The sequence below is a fragment of the Lolium perenne genome, chromosome 3 (assembly GCF_019359855.2).
Source record: "Lolium perenne isolate Kyuss_39 chromosome 3, Kyuss_2.0, whole genome shotgun sequence".
Lineage (NCBI taxonomy): Eukaryota > Viridiplantae > Streptophyta > Magnoliopsida > Poales > Poaceae > Lolium > Lolium perenne.
In genome coordinates, this window is record NC_067246.2 from 179,090,504 (window position 1) to 179,110,230 (window position 19,727).

At 43.2% G+C, this 19,727-nt stretch overlaps 1 protein-coding gene and 1 pseudogene across 2 annotated transcripts; both read left to right on the forward strand.

The window, feature by feature from the left end:
* The first annotated feature begins 2,595 nt into the window (after positions 1-2,595).
* Positions 2,596-3,937, forward strand: LOC127339693 (uncharacterized; annotated as a pseudogene).
* Positions 3,938-4,003: 66 nt separating this feature from the next.
* LOC127342729 (uncharacterized) lies at positions 4,004-7,624 on the forward strand. Of its 2 annotated transcripts, XM_071828249.1 has the most exons (3): positions 4,005-5,022; positions 5,518-5,613; positions 5,699-7,624. In XM_071828249.1, the coding sequence occupies exons 1-3, from the start codon at positions 4,539-4,541 to the stop codon at positions 5,701-5,703; spliced, it is 585 nt and encodes a 194-aa protein (XP_071684350.1). In that variant the 5' UTR covers positions 4,005-4,538; the 3' UTR covers positions 5,704-7,624. The 2 variants fall into 2 exon arrangements, 1 of the variants encoding a protein (XP_071684350.1); XR_011755600.1 differs by having other exon boundaries at positions 4,004-5,613.
* The last annotated feature ends 12,103 nt before the right edge of the window (positions 7,625-19,727 follow it).

Consider the following 19,727-nt stretch of genomic DNA (forward strand, 5'->3'; position numbering starts at 1 on the left):
CAGCCACAACCACAGCACCCCGGCACCACCGCGTCGAACATGAGGATCGCCACCAGCAGCTGCTCCCAAGACCGAGACGTGCGCCGAGCCTGTAAAGTCGGTCCGCCTCAGGCTCCACCACCAGCGACTCTGAGATCTCTAGCCGCAAGGACCTTCTGCTGGCACCTAGCAAGATGAAGGAGCCGGTGATGTCACTGGATCAAGGAACGATGGACAGCCAAAAAGGAAATAGGACTGTGTGACTTGAAACCATGGAGAAACTCAGACGGAAGCGTGTCTTCTTCGTCCAGCCTGACTAGATATGGCGAAGGGAGAAAGTCACATGTACATCACTATGGATGAGCACGGAAAGCAGCTGGTAATTCGGATTTTGTGACTATAGCAGAGCAACAACACGAATCAAGGAGCAGTAGCACGTGACAGAGCAGCAGTGTGTAGCACCATCAACTAGCTAGCAGCCTAGCATGCTAGCACCAAGTAGCAGCATAGCATCTGCAGCTAAACGCAACGAGGCTATCACGTTGACGCGTGACGGACGTCGACGAGAAATACCTCAAGCGCAAGAAGGCCAAAATCTTGTGAAATATTATCCCTGTAAAGATGTCGATGTAGGCAAGTATAATGCTAGAGGTGTACGCCGCCAAAATAAGTGTGTATCAGGTGAAGCGGTTTGCCCCCGTTGTGAGGAAGCGGTATGATGACCCTAACAAAGTGGCCAGAGAAGACAAGAACATGAGAAATTTCTGGAGTAGAAGGATAACTCATTTAAGCGCTTCATATCTAAAGATGGTGGCATGGCCACCGACGGCGACAAGTTCACCTCAGATGAAGTGGTCGACATCTTAACACAAGTAGTTAGCGAGTGACTCCTTGTGTGTTAATAATAAATTAACTACCTATTTTTATTCCCGATGCAACGCACGGACATATTTACTAGTTATTATTATATATTAAAAGTACATTACGGGCTAACCAGAAATTAGAGAATTAGCTAGAAAATCCCACAAAAATAAGAATAATCTGTCCGTCAATTTTATACATCAGTAAACCACAACCGATTGATCTTCCGCGTAGAATAAATTACCCACCTTTGCCATTATGTAAACGTACCGTTTCGTTTATCTTTCTCCATGAATCTTTACTATTAAATCTGGATTCGTCGTTCGTACGCGTACGTCCTAACCGGACTTTGCCTCGCGAAAATTATGGGCTTGACGCGAAACAGCCTAGAACGGAGAGGCCCACTCAACCTTTCCTGAATCGCGATCCTCGCGGAAAAGCACGACGCGTCCCCGACCTGGTGATGGTATCCCTGTACTCGTTGTTTCAAAAAAAAAAAGTATCCCTGTACTCGTCTAGGACAAGCAAATTGGACGGGGGAGGCGGCCAAGCTTTGGTCGATAGAAACGAATTTGGGGGAAGAAAGAAGACGTGGGTCAATACAGAAAGAACGACGGGGAGCTTATCAGAGCGCGACCTGCGTCATTTAGATGTCGCGACAGCAAAGGTCGGGAAGTCAATTTTCTTATCTCAATGCTACTTGTATAACTGTAGCTGCTGCCTTGGGGGATTGCTCAATCAACACGGAAGGAAGCTTTCAACTGAAATACAACAACGAGCAGTCAGTACATTCTAGCATTGTTTAACTCTTCTTCTTGAGGAATTTATCTGCCTAACTAATGTATATGGTTGACATGCTATATATGAAATTCACACCGTAATTCTTTAATATTTAACTTTAGTTTGATGAATAAATTTCATGTTGGTGTTTTTTTTTCAAGGAACTAAACATTTTGGTTTCAGTTAGATCAACCAATCAACATTTTCTAGAAAACGAACGAGAAATCCAAGCCAACTTCAATACAAAATGACAAGTTCCTGCCATGGACACTTCGATAGCCTTTTTTTTCCAGAATATCCAATGGTACAGTGATGAACTAATGGTTCATCTCTTGGGTGCAGCCAGAATTTTCTTATATTTCTTATAGCAGTACATTAGCACAAGCGAGCACTAAGAATTCAAAATAATAACCTATCTTTATCAAGTGTATACACATTCAATACACAAGACAATAAGCAAAAATACAAGGTATGGTAACCATGGCTTTGCCGATGCAATGTTTTCGACTAGATAAGAGTAAGTCAGAATACGCTATTGTAACCATGCATTTGCCGATGCGCTGTTTTCTATTTTTAAGTCTACAATTTGCTATTTTCGGTATTTGAAGTTAATAATTTTTGCTCTTCAGCAGCAAAGCGCGGGCATTGTGCTAGTAGAATATAAAAAGCCTCCTTAGTTCTTCGTACAGCTGCAGAATTAACTACATGGATCTACGACGCTGACACCGCCGCCTGTTGATATCCAGCGCGTCGCGCGAACGCATCTACACGAAGAAAGCAAGCAGCGGCCGCTGCATGCTCGGGCGTGCTGTGCATCTAACGTTGTATATGATGCCCCCCATAGGGGGCTTCACAGCGATTTGAGCCTCGTAGCCGTTGGATCTTGTTTGGTGGTGGATCTCGTCCGTCCATTTTTTCACTGTAGAGTAGTCCAGGACGAGGCCCTCGCGCGAACCCGTTTTTTATCCATGGGTCATGTGGCCCGCCCGGCCCGGCGTCGTCGCGCACCTGCTCCTCCTCCTCTCCCTCGCGCAGCTGCCTCCCGCCGCCACCCCGCGCCGCCTCTCCCCTTCTCCTCCCGTCGCGCCGCCCCTTCCCTCGCCTGCGCATGGCAGCGCCGCCGTCCGCCGTCGCCTCGCGCTCCCAGCCCCGTTGCCGCCGTTGCCTCGCGCCCCCAGCCCCGCCGCTAGCTCGCTCGGCCGCCACATCCCGCGCCATCTCCGCCCCCACGCCGCTCGTCGGAGGCCGGCGCGGGCGATGGGCGGCCGGCCGACCTATGGAAGGGGCCGCCGGCGCGAGCTAAGGGGCAGCGCTGCTCGTTTCCGCGGAGGCCGACCTCCGGCAGGCCGCCGGCGTGCGTACAAGGCTTCCGAGACATTTTTGCTAGTCATGGCGGCCATGGGGCTTGGCCGATTCACGACCGGGCGTGGCCGGGCACGGCGGCGCGGGTGGCCAGCCACGAGCTCCCGCCACGACCTTGACGAGCGCCTCCTTACCGGACTTCCTCCGGCTTCCGGGAGCCGGACGCCGTCACCTTCTCGAGCGCCGGCGCGCGGCGCCGCCGCGGCGGCGGAGGGCCAGGAGCCGAGCGCCGCGGCCGCGGGGAGTGCGGTGGTCGACAAGGAGTACGACATGGTCATCGTGCCATCCGACGCTGGCGGCTGCCTGTCCGGGTCGGAGTCCGACGACTCGGACTGGTCCATCGGCTGGCTCGAGCCGCAGGCGCCGGAGATGCAGACGGACGGTGACCCCGAGACCGGCTTCGCCGTCCTCGTTCCCTGCTACCGCCGCGGCCACGCCGAGCAGCCCAGGGCGCCCGAGGGTCGCTTCCTGGGCGCTGGCGCTCTCGCCGACGGACGCCTCTCTGGTGAGCACTGCTTCAGTTCTTTGTGTTTACGTTTGCTCAGAAAGTCAGAATTGGGAAGAAATCATTGCCACGTTTGCTTTGATTATCAAACTATTATTATGTCCCCACGTGTTGAATTTAATAGGAAATCACTTGCTGTTGTAGATAGTACAGTACTCGTACCACAGTTCACGTTATAAACTCAATTTTTGGCAAAGTCTGAATATCTTTCAGTTATTGGTCGTCTGTTATTGATTTGGCAATAAATTCAGTTTGTTAAGCTAAATACTCCAAATTTCATGATAAGATCCAAATTTCATGTCTTTTGCTGTTGTAGTACTAGCATTTATGGGGCACATCGACTACTGGTCATATGCCATTTTCATGTTTGGTGCTGTTGATTGCTGGGTTACGTTGCCTTTTCTATGCTTTGAGCTTGAAAATCCAAATTTCATGTCTTTTGCTGTTGTAGTACTAGCATGTATTTTTATTATTAAGTAACGTTGTATATGATGCCCCCCATAGGGGGCTTCACAGCGATTTGAGCCTCGTAGCCGTTGGATCTTGTTTGGTGGTGGATCTCGTCCGTCCATTTTTTCACTGTAGAGTAGTCCAGGACGAGGCCCTCGCGCGAACCCGTTTTTTATCCATGGGTCATGTGGCCCGCCCGGCCCGGCGTCGTCGCGCACCTGCTCCTCCTCCTCTCCCTCGCGCAGCTGCCTCCCGCCGCCACCCCGCGCCGCCTCTCCCCTTCTCCTCCCGTCGCGCCGCCCCTTCCCTCGCCTGCGCATGGCAGCGCCGCCGTCCGCCGTCGCCTCGCGCTCCCAGCCCCGTCGTCGCCGTCGCCTCGCGCCCCCAGCCCCGCCGCTAGCTCGCTCAGCCGCCACATCCCGCGCCATCTCCGCCCCCACGCCGCTCGTCGGAGGCCGGCGCGGGCGATGGGCGGCCGGCCGACCTATGGAAGGGGCCGCCGGCGCGAGCTAAGGGGCAGCGCTGCTCGTTTCCGCGGAGGCCGACCTCCGGCAGGGGCCGCCGGCGTGCAGACAAGGCTTCCGAGACATTTTTGCTGGTCATGGCGGCCATGGGGCTTGGCCGATTCACGCACTGGCTGTGGCCGGGCACGGCGGCGCGGGTGGCCAGCCACGAGCTCCCCGCCACGACCTTGACGAGCGCCTCCTTACCGGACTTCCCCTCCGGCTTCCGGGAGCCGGACGCCGTCACCTTCTCGAGCGCCGAAGCAGGCGGCCGCCGCGGGCGGCAGCGGAGGGCCAGGAGCCAGCGCCGCGGCCGCGGGGAGTGCAGGGTCGACAAGGAGTACGACATGGTCATCGTGCCATCCGACGCTGGCGGCTGCCTGTCCGGGTCGGAGTCCGACGACTCGGACTGGTCCATCGGCTGGCTCGAGCCGCAGGCGCCGGAGATGCAGACGGACGGTGACCCCGAGACCGGCTTCGCCGTCCTCGTTCCCAGCTACCGCCGCGGCCACGCCGAGCAGCCCAGGGCGCCCGAGGGTCGCTTCCTGGGCGCTGGCGCTCTCGCCGACGGACGCCTCTCTGGTGAGCACTGCTTCAGTTCTTTGTGTTTACGTTTGCTCAGAAAGTCAGAATTGGGAAGAAATCATTGCCACGTTTGCTTTGATTATCAAACTATTATTATGTCCCCGCGGTGTTGAATTTAATAGGAAATCACTTGCTGTTGTAGATAGTACAGTACTCGTACCAACAGTTCACGTTATAAACTCAATTTTTGGCAAAGTCTGAATATCTTTCAGTTATTGGTCGTCTGTTATTGATTTGGCAATAAATTCAGTTTGTTAAGTTAAATACTCCAAATTTCATGATAAGATCCAAATTTCATGTCTTTTGCTGTTGTAGTACTAGCATTTATGGGGCACATCGACTACTGGTCATATGCCATTTTCATGTTTGGTGCTGTTGATTGCTGGGTTACGTTGCCTTTTCTATGCTTTGAGCTTGAAAATCCAAATTTCATGTCTTTTGCTGTTGTAGTACTAGCATGTATTTTTATTATTAAGTGAATGCTGACATCAGAAAGGATGATGCTGCCGCCAAGACATGTGGTCAGAGGACCACAACAAGTTGTCCGCACCCTGCTCGCCATTGTCCTCCGCCTCTGGGGCGTTCTGAGTTAGGTCTTGGTTTAGATGATCAACAAAAGGAGAAAATAAATGGTTAACTCAAGTTGCTCAACGAGTGTTTACTTTATATTCAGCTTGAGATGGATAAATCCATGGCAAAGCCATCCCAGCACCACAAGCAGAATCACAAGAGGTAAAGAATCTTCTCAACAGGTGATGAAATAAATTTATAGACTAATCAGTTGGGGCTCTATGACATACTTTGAATTTGGATTGCTTTCGAACAAACAAGCAATTTATTGCATATTTCTGAATTCAGAGTGTATCTGAACCCGCAAGCAATATGTCCATGCTTTTGAACCAGCAAGATGTTATTAGTGTTGCTTTTGGACCTGAGGCTTGCTCTGTAATCTGTAGGAATAAGGCATTGCCAAATTTAGCACCGCTTTTACTGTAGAGTTTTTCTTAACCTGGCTACCAAGTTTCAGTGTGTTTCTGTAAGTAACAATTAACAGTAGTAGTACCACTGTGTAAGTCACCATATTCTGTTGTAGGATTAGTGATCTTAGACCGTCATTTTATCCATGCATCGGATCTTGGCTTTAAGCGGTTTCGGTCACAGAGTACTCGAAGCCAAGATCCGATGCGGATATTTGTGGTGGCCTGAAGATCCCCGTTGCAAGAAAAACCACATCCTGTGGAAGTAAAGAACCCGATCAAATCATTGTTTCAATTCTTTTAGTAGCCTTTCATAGTTTTAAGAAAATCTTCCAGTTGGAAAAGAAAATGTTAAGTAAATGAACCGGGACAGTTTTCTATAGCAAATAATATGGGACCAAGTGCCAGATTTTACAGTACAAGTCAACCAATTTAATAAGTATGCAGCTCCAAACTTCATAACTGTTGCTTTTGTATCTTCTGTCATTCTTCATTGTGCATGCCAGATATTCTCTTTTGTTATTTTTATCAGACGGTTCTGTTGTATTGTGCATGCCAGATTATTTGTTATGTATACCCGAGGTGATGAAAAAAAAATCAAGTAGGATGCATGGGAAATGAATTTATTTGAGTGCTTTGTTGTCTACATACTAATTCGTTTATTTCTGAAATTTAGCTTTGTTTTGTGACCTGTCCGTGCATGGTATCATCGATATTAATGAGTAAACTCCAGGGAAAATATGTTTGTGTTGGATTGTTTTGGAGCTCATGTTCCTGTTAATTTTCTGAACATTCAGACTTTTGTCCGATGTTATATCTGAATGTGTTTATTTCATAAGGTCTTGCTATTTTCTGAAATCATTTGTCAGATTTGAAGTCAGTGGTCTAATTTGATATATCTTTATTGAAGAGAGACAAGTAAACGGGACCAAGTAAAGTTATTTAACATACTCTGCTTAATTTAGGTTCTATTCCAGATATGCATTAGTTCAGCAAAGTTGATGGCCTATTCCGTGTATGTGGTGTTCTTACCCTGTTTAGGACATTGCGTGTTGTCAATGAAGCGATTGTATCCGTTGATGGATATGAGAGGCAGTTAGGAAAGCAGCACAAAATCTAAATTTGAAAAAGGAGACAGCCATGACCATCTTCTGTAAAGCAGTATGCCTCTTCCCTAAAAAAAAGTCTGCAAGCTTAAATATTTATTTTTTGCTGCTACTGCAGTTGTTCTACTACTTCCTACAAAAAGTCACAGAATCCAGAGAAAGAAAGTTACGTGCCGTACATCTATACCAGTTTAACTTTTTTCTTTCCAAATGAGGTTTTTCTTTTGTACTCCATTTTCTGAATGATATTGTAGTTCTTTACGTGTTTCCTGTCTTTTCTTTGTACAAGCACCATTTGAGGTATTATGATGCATTCGTACTGTTACATCGTGCTTACCTCTGTTTTAATATACTTCCTACTCCTGGGTGTAACTACACCCACGTCTCATATACTACCATACGGAAGTATATAACATACTTTATTGGTTTGAGTATGTTCGTACACTATATCTAAGATACTTCATACCAACTTTGGTGAAAAAAGTTTAATACACCCATAGTTTGCATTATATATACAAAATACATGCATATTTATACGTAAAGAAATAGTGTACGTAAAAAAGTGTACATACTACCTACAAAGTAGTATATATACTACCAAAATATTCTTATATACTTCATACTACATGTATATACTCTTCGATATGATAGATACTACCTAGATTGTGTGAAACACACGTGGGAGTAACTACACCCGGGTGTAGCATGAATATGTCCTATATATATATGAAGTATATATATAGGACATATTCATACTACACCCGGGTGTAGTTACACCCACGCGTGTTTCTCATAATCTAGAGAGTATCTATCATACCGAAGTATATGTACATGTAGTATGAAGTATGTAAGACTATTTTGGTAGTATATATAATACTTTGCAGGCAGTATGCATATTTTTTTACGTAGACTAATTTTTTACGTATACATATGCATGTATTTCGTATGTATAGTGCAAACTACATACCCACTTATATTTTTTTCACAAAACTTGGTTTGTAATATCTTAGATATAATATATGAACATACTCAAACCGAATGGTTCAAATTATAATATATGAACATACTCAAACCTAATATATATATGCAAAATAGTGTGCTACCATGGTGGCTAGCTGTGCACACCATGGTAGCCATCAGATATACCACATATGCCACCAGATGTACACTTGAGAGCATAGATTACTAACGGTAGTACTTGACGGCGTCTCCACAGCAGCTGTCCGGGAGCACATTTTTTAAACTGTGAATCCACTCCCACTACCATCAATACAGTTTACAATACACATACTGTTCAGCTACTTTGGTAAAAATATCTATCAACTATCTGAATTGATTTGACCTCCAAGTGTGCCTACTGCATCGAGGCGCTCCACGGCCGTGTCCTCCTCGCAGCGCCCGCGTCTCCATCTCCTCGGGGCCGGCGGCGCGTTTGCAGAGGCCGGTTTCCGGTGCGCGTGGGTGCTCACGGAGGCGTCGAGGTCCGTCGTCACGATGCCGGCCTCCGGGGCGCTGGGTGTGGCGGTGGCGGACATGGACGCGGCCGTGCGCTTGCTGCAGATCGAGGTCAGGGCGCTCCCGTCCAAGCTGCTTCTCCTGACCATTAATGGTATCCATCCAGCCGGAGTTGGGCTTCCCCGACGCCATGCTCCCATCTATTACATGTTTCTCCATATTGCTTAACTTTTGGATGCACGACCCTTATCTGCTCTTCTTTCTGATTTTTTTTTGCTCACAAAGATTCTTCAAACAGGGACAGAAAGACACGGAATTCCTTGCAAGTTCTTTGCTTTCAGAAAGGTACACTAAAGCGATTTGATTTTGTCTTCCATCTTCTCTCTCTCTCTCTCAGATTCATTCATTATCTGAACTGATTCTTTGGTTCTGAAAGAAATTTGGTTTATGATCTCTTCCATTTATTGACATTCTTGCTCTGAAATAAACTGATAAGTCTGTACTGGTCCATGTTGATACTCACAAATGAGCTGTTCTTCATCAAAACCAAAATGGTCGCATTTTTCAAAATTATTAGTCACCTAGAATTGGGCAGCTAGTGGTGATAGACCACATTTTTTTTCGGCAGCTCAACTTGGAAGGGGAGACTCAGATTGGTTCTTTTTTCGGATGGATTATTGAGCTGAGTTGAAATAGCTGTCCGTGATAGACTTCTGAGCTGTACTTTGCATTTCCTTTCTTTGTAGATTTGTGGGGTTGTTCTGCGATTAGGCACATGGATTTGAGGTTGGATTTGATTGTTATTTCCGTCAAATGGATTAATCGATTTCTAAGAGTCTGTTTTTTTTTCTTCTGCAAGTATTTTCCGCGAGCCTCACCGAGGGGCATATTACTAGTTTGTGTGTATCTTAAAATAGAAGAATCAGTTTAAAATAAATTAATACATACTGAACTTTATAGTAGCCCGTTCAAATATGATTTTGTGCAGCTAGGAGAAAAAAAAAGCCAGTGAAAGTTGGTAAGAGGATCAGCTCTGGAAAAAAGTTGGCATCACGGCTGTTAAAACTGAATTTTAGAGCTTTCCCCCATTGGATTTTTGAACAGGTTTGGTTGATTCCATTTTTATTGATCCTTGGCATAGATCTCTAGCATCTCCATGCTGATGCTTTTTGGCTCGAGGACTGTTAGTGGCCGTTGGTTGTAGAGATTGTATGCTCATTGCTGGGCAACTTTCCAATCTCATTTTTTTGTTGTTCATTTAGTTTTAATTTGTTTGTTTCTTTGTTTATTATTGCACATGGATTCGAGGTTGGATTTGCTTCTGGTTCCGGCATATGGATTAGGTTGGATTATGCAAGTTTTTTACCCAGCTTGATGGATCCGTGTCTACAAAAAAAGCTAGGATTTCTAGATGGGAGGATTTTGTGCTGACCACGCTGAAGCCAATTGCATGTTCTCCAAGTCTGTTTTTTTTTCTGGAAGTTTTTTTCCACCTCATTGAGAGGCAGATTACTAGTGGTTGTCACATCTGTAATTCACTTCAGTTTCCATAAGGAGCCATGCATATATCAGGTCGTGTGCGTCTGTTAATTTGAGCGCTTCAGTGTTAACAATCCTGACCGGCATGCATGCATTTTAACCCAAATCTGCCTTTGTCCACGCGCAGCTGCCATTCACCGAAGCACAGACCAAGCCCACCGCTTTTTTTTCAGAGTGGTTCGCATCAAGGAACATCCATAGAGGGCAAGACATGGACATCGCTGATCCAACCGTCGAGCAACTTATATTATGCTGCAATTTTGGATGTGGTCGCAGAGAAACTAGATTCCAGGAATTCAGGTCATGCTCTGGCTGCGGCCGAGTCTTTCTACTGTTCCCGCGCCTGCCAGGCAGCACACTGGAAGGTTGTGCACAGAGTGTCTTGCAGGCAGATGGCACAAGGTGATCAGGCCAATGGAGAAGCCGGTGTCCACGTAGAAGCAGATGAAGCTGAGCAGGCACTTGATGTCTGAAATAGATAGAGGAACATTGTGTCAATCCTTATCTACCACGGGAGAATTAGTTCTAGAACAGCATGTCCTTGAGCTATTTCAATAATTCCATGTCAGTAGTTTGTAACAGCAACTATTTTAAGTTAGTAGTTTGTTTATTTTGTCACCTCTTCCAATTTCTTTACTTCAAGCATAATGGTGTGTGATATACAAAACTTATGACTTCCTAAGTATTAGTTGCATATAACTGAACAACAACTTTTTTTGGTGCACCACTATATAATTATATCAAAGATTTCTCCTTTTTCTATCAACAATTTTTTTAAATGAAATACAGATTACCATAGGTTGCTTCTGGTGCACCCTAAACTTTAAAATTGCAGATTCTAAACTAAACAACATGTAAAAAGGTACATTAAAAATAATCTGTCTTTCCAAGCTTGTAACAGCTAATGTACTATATTTGTACTACATTTTCAATGCAAAGAGGGAGTCAGCTCCGTGCTCAGTTCAAAAGAGAATTTGTTTCTCAAGTTTTCACTTCAGTTATAGAACTTTGCCAGAGGGAGTCATTATAATAAATTCTTGCATAATAGACTGGCTGGCAACACTATTAGTTTTTGTTTGTACAACATAATCTTACTGTTTCATATATCCATACCAATTGATATCCACATCAAAATACAGATTACAGAGTTACCCATACATAATTTTATCCACATCAAAATACAGTATCCAAAATGTAACTACAGATCAAAATGCATCAGTATATGTAGTTATTTCCTTGAGAAAAGCAGTGGGTGCTGATTGCAAGATTAGCAATGCAAACTGGAGATTAGCTATGCAAAGAAAGAAGTTGGTGCTGAGTTATTTTGTCTTGCACATAGCAGTCGCTGCTGACTGTATACGATAGTGTAAAAACAGAAGTACAACACAAGTGTATTGTGAAATGTATTTATGTTTGTACTACAGTTAGATTTACACTTCAACCGTTGCTCATATTCTACAGTGTAGAATACAAAACTACACAGCTGCCAGCATGCTAACGGTTGTAACGGCCAAGACATGAACGTTACCTCACTCCACTTGTACACATGGTAATCTTGATCCCATTGATTTGCATGCACACTATATCCAATGGCTAAAACAGGGTGCGTAGCTAGCCACCATGGTAGCAAATCCGCGTTGATATATATATATATATATATATATATATATATATATATATATATATATATATATATATATATTGAGTTATATTAGTCCACGTGGTTCAAATTATACTGGACAAAGTGTGCCTGCATATATTGGGGGTCCTACTAAGAAATAAATAGGGCACTAAGGACTGAATAAATATATAATCCATTTTGTTGCATTTTGTAAGGTTGTATATATTAGGTGTTATATTTTTAATTCCGTTATGACATCTACAAGTTTTCTCGGTAGTGCTCCAGTATGCTTTTTCCTTACTGGCTTTCCTTTTTTAAGGGTAGGATGTTGAAGTTCAATATTCACTTGTGCTCCCCATGCCGATACAACATGGGTACTGAGTTTAGGGAGGATCGGAAGAAACCGAGTAACTCTAGCGAAAATTCAGAGTTTTTAATTTTTTCAACTGGAACATGATCTGGAAGGCAGTCTGCAATCGAAACAATTCCTCATAACAGTGCCTCACCCATTGCTGTAATATTTTTAGGAGAGGCATTGAGATTGATCCTTTATGCCCCATGTGCTCCAGATTTAATGAAGAGGGTGGCCATCTCTTTCTCGAGTGCAAGCCTGTGTGTGCAGTATGGAAGAATCTGCCGTCTTGTCTTGATGCCAAATATGTTATTGCACAGATTCTTTCTGCCAATGAACAAGAGAAGATGAGATGTGTTGCCCTGCTTTCGGTCTGGTGGCAAGTGCGGAACAAAATGCAATGCCGGTGAATCCACGTCCTCCTCGAATTCAGTCTGTCATTAAGTTCTGTCTCTGACTGCTGAGTTTAAACTACACTGCAGCCAACAAAGGAAGAAAGAGCAACCTGCTATGGAGATCAAGTGGAAGCCACCGGTGCACCATATTCTGAAGATTAATATTGATGGGAGCATATGGACCTGGCCAGTGCGTCTGGTGGCTTGGTTTGGGTGTTTAGAGGTGACCTGGGGTTTGTGGCCTCTTCAGGTGCTGGCCATATGGAGCATGTGTAGGTCACTCTCCATACTGAAGCAGAGGCCTGCCTACAATCACTGTTTCAGGCTCAAATCTGGTGGTATTTCTCGCGTTCGAAATTGACTCACAACTTGTGATGCAAGCGATCAAGGGAAGCGAGCAAGAGCTGGCTCGGAACGGTGCTATTTTTAGGGAGATTAAATTTCAGATTTACTCTGTTCTATTGCCTTTAGGCCTGTAATCAAGTGGTGGACGCCAGGAAATCGACTGACTCATACAAGACATATGATATGTTGTGTTCTTTTACTCCTCTTCGTCAACTAATAATTTTTGAAACGGATAATTATTCAATTTTTATTTAATACTTGCTGATGTTTTCGAATATATATAAAATAAAAATTGACACAACCTTCACGGGTCCGTGCGCCAAGGCGCACATCAAAATCTAGTGGATTAAAATATGCAGGCCCTTTTGCCAGTCTGGCAGCGGCCACGAATCATCCAAGTACGTGCTCCCTGATTGTTTTGCCAATTGATTAGGATTTGCTTTGTCAATCAACTATACGATGCAAGCACACATGTAATTCCTTTTGCTTTGCTTCATCATGCATAGGTAATTGTTTACAGATCATTAGCTTTCACCCAAAAACAAAAGTCTAAAACTGAACTTTAAGGCTTACAAAAACTCTTATCGCTAATGAGATAGTTAGTATGCAACGTCTAGCAATCTACTTCATCTATACTTTATCTGAATAGATATGTATTTAGACACATTTTAGTGTCTCCTTTCTCCCTAGCAAATTATACGACGTTTAGGTAGAAAATCACACAAAATATGCCACCATCAATCAAACTAAGTAGGCAATTATTAGAACCCTTTGATCTCTATAAAATCAACTAACGTTAGATTTCTAAATATGACATAGATTAAATTTCGCCATACCCCTACGATCTCCTGATGACTAGATAATAGAATAACAGACTCCACCCCAAACCCTGTAAAAAGGTAAATGGTAAACTCCGCATTCATGTTCTCAGTGTTGCCGCCGTTGGGTTCTTAGGAAACAACAGAAGTATCGGGACTCCATTGCATGCCCTGGCACATACCGTAATCGCACCCATGAGTAACCCTTAGTTCCGTCGTCCGGCCGGCCATTGAATTTTGCATATAATTGTAAGAGACTGCCTACATAACATGGATCGAGTATTTGCAAGCCTTTCATTAAAACTGAAGAAACGATAAAATCAGATAAATTAGTTCATGATCTACTTCATCTAAACTTTATCTAAATAGATATGTATTTAGACACATTTTAGTGTCTCCTTTCTCCCTAGCAAATTATCCGAAGGTAGAAAGTCACACAAAATATGCCACCATCAATCAAACTAAGTAGGCAATTATTAGAACCCTTTGATTTCTATAATAATCAACTAACGTTAGATTTCTAAATATGACATAGATCAAATTTCACCGTACCCCTACGATCTCCTGATGACTAGATAATAGAATAACAGACTCCACCTCAAACCAGGTAAAAGGTAAACTCCGCATTCATGTTCTCAATGTTGCCGCCGTTGGGTTCTTAGGAAATAATAGAAGTATCGGGACTCCATTGCATGCCCTGGCACATACCGTAATCGCCGCCCATGAGTAACCCTTAGTTTCGTCGTCCGGCCGGCCATTGAATTTTTCATATAATTGTAAGAGACTGCCTACATAACATGGATCGAGTATTTGCAAGCCTTTCATTAAAAATGAAGAAAAGATAAAATCAGATAAATTAGTTCATGAAAAATATTCAAATTACATGTATTCCATGGTCAAATTACCAAGTAACAGTAAACTGTAATCGCCGTCGGGCCGGCCATTGAATTTTTCATATAATTGTAAGAGACTGCCTACATAACATGGATCGAGTATTTGCAAGCCTTTCATTAAAAATGAAGAAAAGATAAAATCAGATAAATTAGTTCATGAAAAATATTCAAATTACATGTATTCCATGGTCAAATTACCAAGTAACAGTAAACTGTAATAACATAGAAAAAATATCAACCACTTCATCATGAGATCCTACAACCTACATGCTTGTCTGAGGTGACCACGAGCTACCCTAGATTGTGTTTGCACCCAAATTCCCCAATGACTTTCAAACTCTTTGCTTCATAATTTGTAAAAGAAGCTAATAATTTGAATCATTTATTGAATATCACATTGATGAAATGGATTGTCCTCGACCAGCATGGTAAGTCAAAGCATGCATCACCCTGAAGGTCTTCAATAATATTGCAGAAAGATACCATACTCACCATCTTGGAAATCCTAAAATCTGCTGCCAATGGTGATCCTCTGTGTGTTCTACCGGTAAGCCAGAAATATAAAGCAGTTCTAATCAATAGGCACAAAACAACTGTTATTAGCTAGCTTGACTCACGTGATTTCATCCTCTCCTAAATGCAGGACATGATACACCTTCAAGAATTTGGTTTCTCCTCCGCCAATATCATAGGCTTGTGTGGTAACATGATTAAGCCCACAAGCAAAGGTCAGCATCACTAAGACAATCACATGCAGATATATAGAACACTCTGAGTAAGCTTAGTGCACCGATATTTTGATTGACCATGCAGTGTTATCAATCATGAAACCCGCTTCATAAACAGCTCACGCCAAAGACCAATTTCACAAATGTAACATTCTGAAATGAGTGTCTCGGTTAATATAGTAAGTTTTGATGAGAGTTTATTGTAACCGATATGCTAACGAGTATTTAATTTAATATTAAAGATCATAAGGAGTGGGATAGATCAGAAAGATATTGTTATATATTTTCCGTGCCGGCACAATCTTTGTGATAGGGAAAGATAATGTGGAGATGCATTTGTGGTGCATATGAAAACAAAAGTTTGTACAACTATTTTTTTCCTCAACATGGATAAGACATAAAAAACTTTATGGATAGCATATCGGTTACAATAAACTCTCATCAAAACTTACTATATTAACCGAGACACTCATTTCAGAATGTTACATTTGTGAAATTGGACTTTGGCGTGAGATGTTTATGAAGCGGGTTTCATGATTGACAACTAACCCTTAGTTCCGTCGTCCGGCCCGCCATTGAATTTTTCAAATAATTGTAAGAGAGTGCCTACATAACATGGATCGAATATTTGCAAGCCTTTCATTAAAAATGAAGAAAAGATAAAATTAGATAAATTAGTTCATGAAAAATATTCAAATTACATGTATTCCATGGTCAAATTACCAAGTAACAGTAATATTAAAGATCATAAGGAGTGGGATAGATTAGCAAGATATTGTTATATATTTTCCATGCCGGCATAATAATCTTTGTGATAGGGAAAGATAATGTGGAGATGCATTTGTGGTGCATATGAAAGCAAAAAGTTTGTACACGTATTTTTTTTCTTGAAATGGATAAGACATAAAAAACTTTATGGATATGCTGGCATGTAGTGTACGTATTATATAGTATATTTGAAATCTTCAAAAATATACTTCACCTGATCTTTGTGAAAATATAAACTATGTTAATAGAAAATTGAGACTACGTATATAACATGCACAGAATCAACCAATTAATCATAAAATATTAATTAGAGAAATATTTAAGCTATAGAGCAAAAATAGAACTCAATTTAGTTAATAAATTCGAAATTTGCGGGCGTATGTAGGACTGTATCGAATAAGTATTGTGTTTTTCTTGATAAAAGAGATAAATAAAGAAGAATATCCACATAACATGAAAACGTAGTGTTTTGGTGCACTAAAGTTGATGCCCTCGCATTTGCGAGGGCCACTGTGCTAGTATTTCGTAAAAACAAGAGAAAAGCTGGGGTTACTCTCACCGTAGTGGTGAATGTGACTGGTTCTTGTTCTGATGTTTGAAAGTTTGAAAATTAACATTACTCGGGCATCGAAGTAAAGCGGATGAGTTGTACGCAATTAAGTGTTGGTCGCGACATACTTTCTGCCAAATAGGCCCGTTTGCTTATCAAATACTACCCGTTGTGCTCCTCTTTTTTATTAGTTTTTTTGAGGGGTTTCTTTTTTTTATTGATATTGCGGGTAACCCAAAGAAGGTCCTAATACAAGTCGACCTTCATTCGTGGTAGAACTTTGAACTGGGCCTACAGTAGCTTGAGCTGCGAACTGGACCGTCTCAGCGTAGGTATGTGAATTCTATCTGCGGATGGGATATAACTTTCCAGGAATAGGCCTTGGGCCCATTATTCGACTTCGAATATATTCTGGGCTCTTCTGTGTGTCTTGTTTCAACCTGAATAAATTGGAATTGGGCCAAATAATTTCCTCTGCATGTCTTGTTTCGACCTGAATAAATTGACCTTGGGCCTTTAGTCAGCCAATCTGGCCCAAGGACACCACGACGCGTAGGCGACAGGTGAGACACATAGTGAATCCAGTAGGTCCCACGGCTGCATGTGGGCCCGATGGGGGCAAGACCAGGGACCCACCAAGCTCTGACATACGGCCCCCACAGGTTCTGACATATCGGGTCCACACTGTGGAATGTTGGGCCCACCAAGCTCGGGCATGCTGGGACCCACCAGTCTCTGACATGCGGACCCCACAGATCTCTGGCATGCCGGACCCACTAAAATTGTCATACGTGGGTCCCAGCAGGCTTTGACATCCGGCCCCCATAGATCTTTGGCATGCCGGTCCCACCAAAACTCTCAGAGATGGGTCCCAGCAGGCTCTGACATGCGTCCCCCCACAGATTTATGTCATGCCGGACCCACCAAAACTCTCAGAGAAGGGTCCCAGCAGGCTCTGACATGCGGCCCCCACAGATCTCTAGCATGCAGGACCCACCAAAACTCTCAGAGAAGGGTCCCAGCAGGCTCTGACCTACGAGGCCATGCGTCCAGAATTGACAACAGGCAGACACTTGTGCTGGCACGTGCGGATTTTTTTTTGGCATGGCAACTGACATGTGGAACCCATGTTGGTGGTACTAACAGTTCAGGTCCACTTCGCATGCTTGGAGGCTATCGAAACGGGCGGCCCCACACAGGTGGGTCATGTCGGCACCTGACATGCGGGCCCAAGTGGTGCAGGCCAGGTACATGTGTGCAGACAGTGGTTGTCTCCCCTTACAAATAAGGGTCCCAGTGCTGCAGGCCTTGGACTGTTGTCCGGGAAGACACAAAAGTACGTGAACAGGAGCATGCAGAGTGTGGGTCAGGTGTGTCCACCGGCCCGAAGCCCACTTGTTGTGACGCGCGCCCCCTGCTGACTCAGCAGTTCGGGCCGCCAACCACCCGCAACACTAATTTCTACACAATCGCTGACGTTTAGACCTCGCCCGTCACTATTTTTTCGGGCCGAGCATCCCTAACCGCCAATTGTGACGCGAAAATGCCCTTTTGTCATAGAAAAAGACAATCGCTGACGGATTTCCAAATCGTCAGTATCATACCGTCATTGAAGACCCATACGTTACTAGTGTGACCCATGTGGCATCCGACATTCCTGGGTATCAGTTACATGATTTGGCTATGTTAATACAAGTCCTGAAATATTATTATGTTAATTTTTTTCCTATTGCTTCATTGAGTTTTCATGTTGTTCCATGACTAGTGCATGAAGCTTGATAGAAATGATCCTAGCTGAAATGATGCACTTTGTGTTTTTTATTACTTTATTCCTAACCTAGCTTCATATTCTACTTGAAACATGACTGCTTTATTCCTAACCTAGCTTTCTATTCTACTTGAAACATGATGAACATAATAGTTATATTGCTTGTTTAAATGTCTAGCTTTTTTTGAGTCTCGTTGACATGATGTGGCATTTCCATATTCAAATGATCTGCTTGTTTATATAATACTCTCCATGTTCAATTGCTTCATTGAGTTTCTAGTAATCTATTATACATGATGCACACGGTGCTACTGGTTGTTTGCCCTTTTTGTTTTAGTTTGATCATGAATTCAAGATTAAGCAATGCCTCGTTATGCTTAATTTAAATGTTATGGCACTTCATACAAGGCATACAATTAATTGTGGCATTGACCTTCTACGATGTCTAAGGCACTATCTGACTGATGCCTAAATCAATCATACATTATTTTCCTAATTGTATCCAATCCAACATGCACATCTTTCGACTGTATTTGCTAGATTTCTTATGTGCAGTGACCTGGCTTCGTTATTGGGCACAGGATGTCTAGTTGCTTGATTCATTGTATACATCTTTGCCATGCTCTAGTTTGGCTTGTTCTAAGAGGCATGTGGTTTAACTGGTTTCTTTGTTATATCAGCCCACGATTCTTTTAAAATTATGTCAACAGTGTTATTTGTTTGCCTTGCCTTGTATTGTATTGTATTTTAACTTGTTTTGTCTTAGTTTCAGCCTGCAAACAAAGTTGTAATGTTAGTAGGGACAACCCCTTTATCAAGTGTTACAGTTATTTCACATAGCAATAGTGACAATGGCACATGCTCTCATTGGTCCACTAAGTCCAGTACACCAACCGTTCTAGAAGAAATAGATGTATGTGGCTCTACCTTTGATTGCCTTCTATATTATATAAGGCCACTGTTGATATTGAAATTGGAGGTCTTTTATCGCATCATATGATGTTGTAACTTGTTTTATCTAAATTTCAGGCTTCAAATAAAGCTACAAATCCAAAAGCAAGGGCCCCTGCCTCAAGTATTGATGTTTCACAAAGCAGCAGTGAGAGTGCATATTTCTCGCATATGCCAATGGTATCTATTGGTCAACTTAATCCGGCACGAAGATATTTGGGGGATGCACTCCAAGATGTGGGGACCCCGGACTAGCTGTCTAAAATACTCGTTATGTACTCAGTTTACGATCCCATGATCAGTGGGCTATGAACACATAACCGAACTAATATCAAAGTTACATTATCCATTACAAAGCGGAATAAGAATATTACAAATATGTCACATGACCAACTTACATAATAGCCTCAAAAGGGCCAAACTTAACACCAGAGTA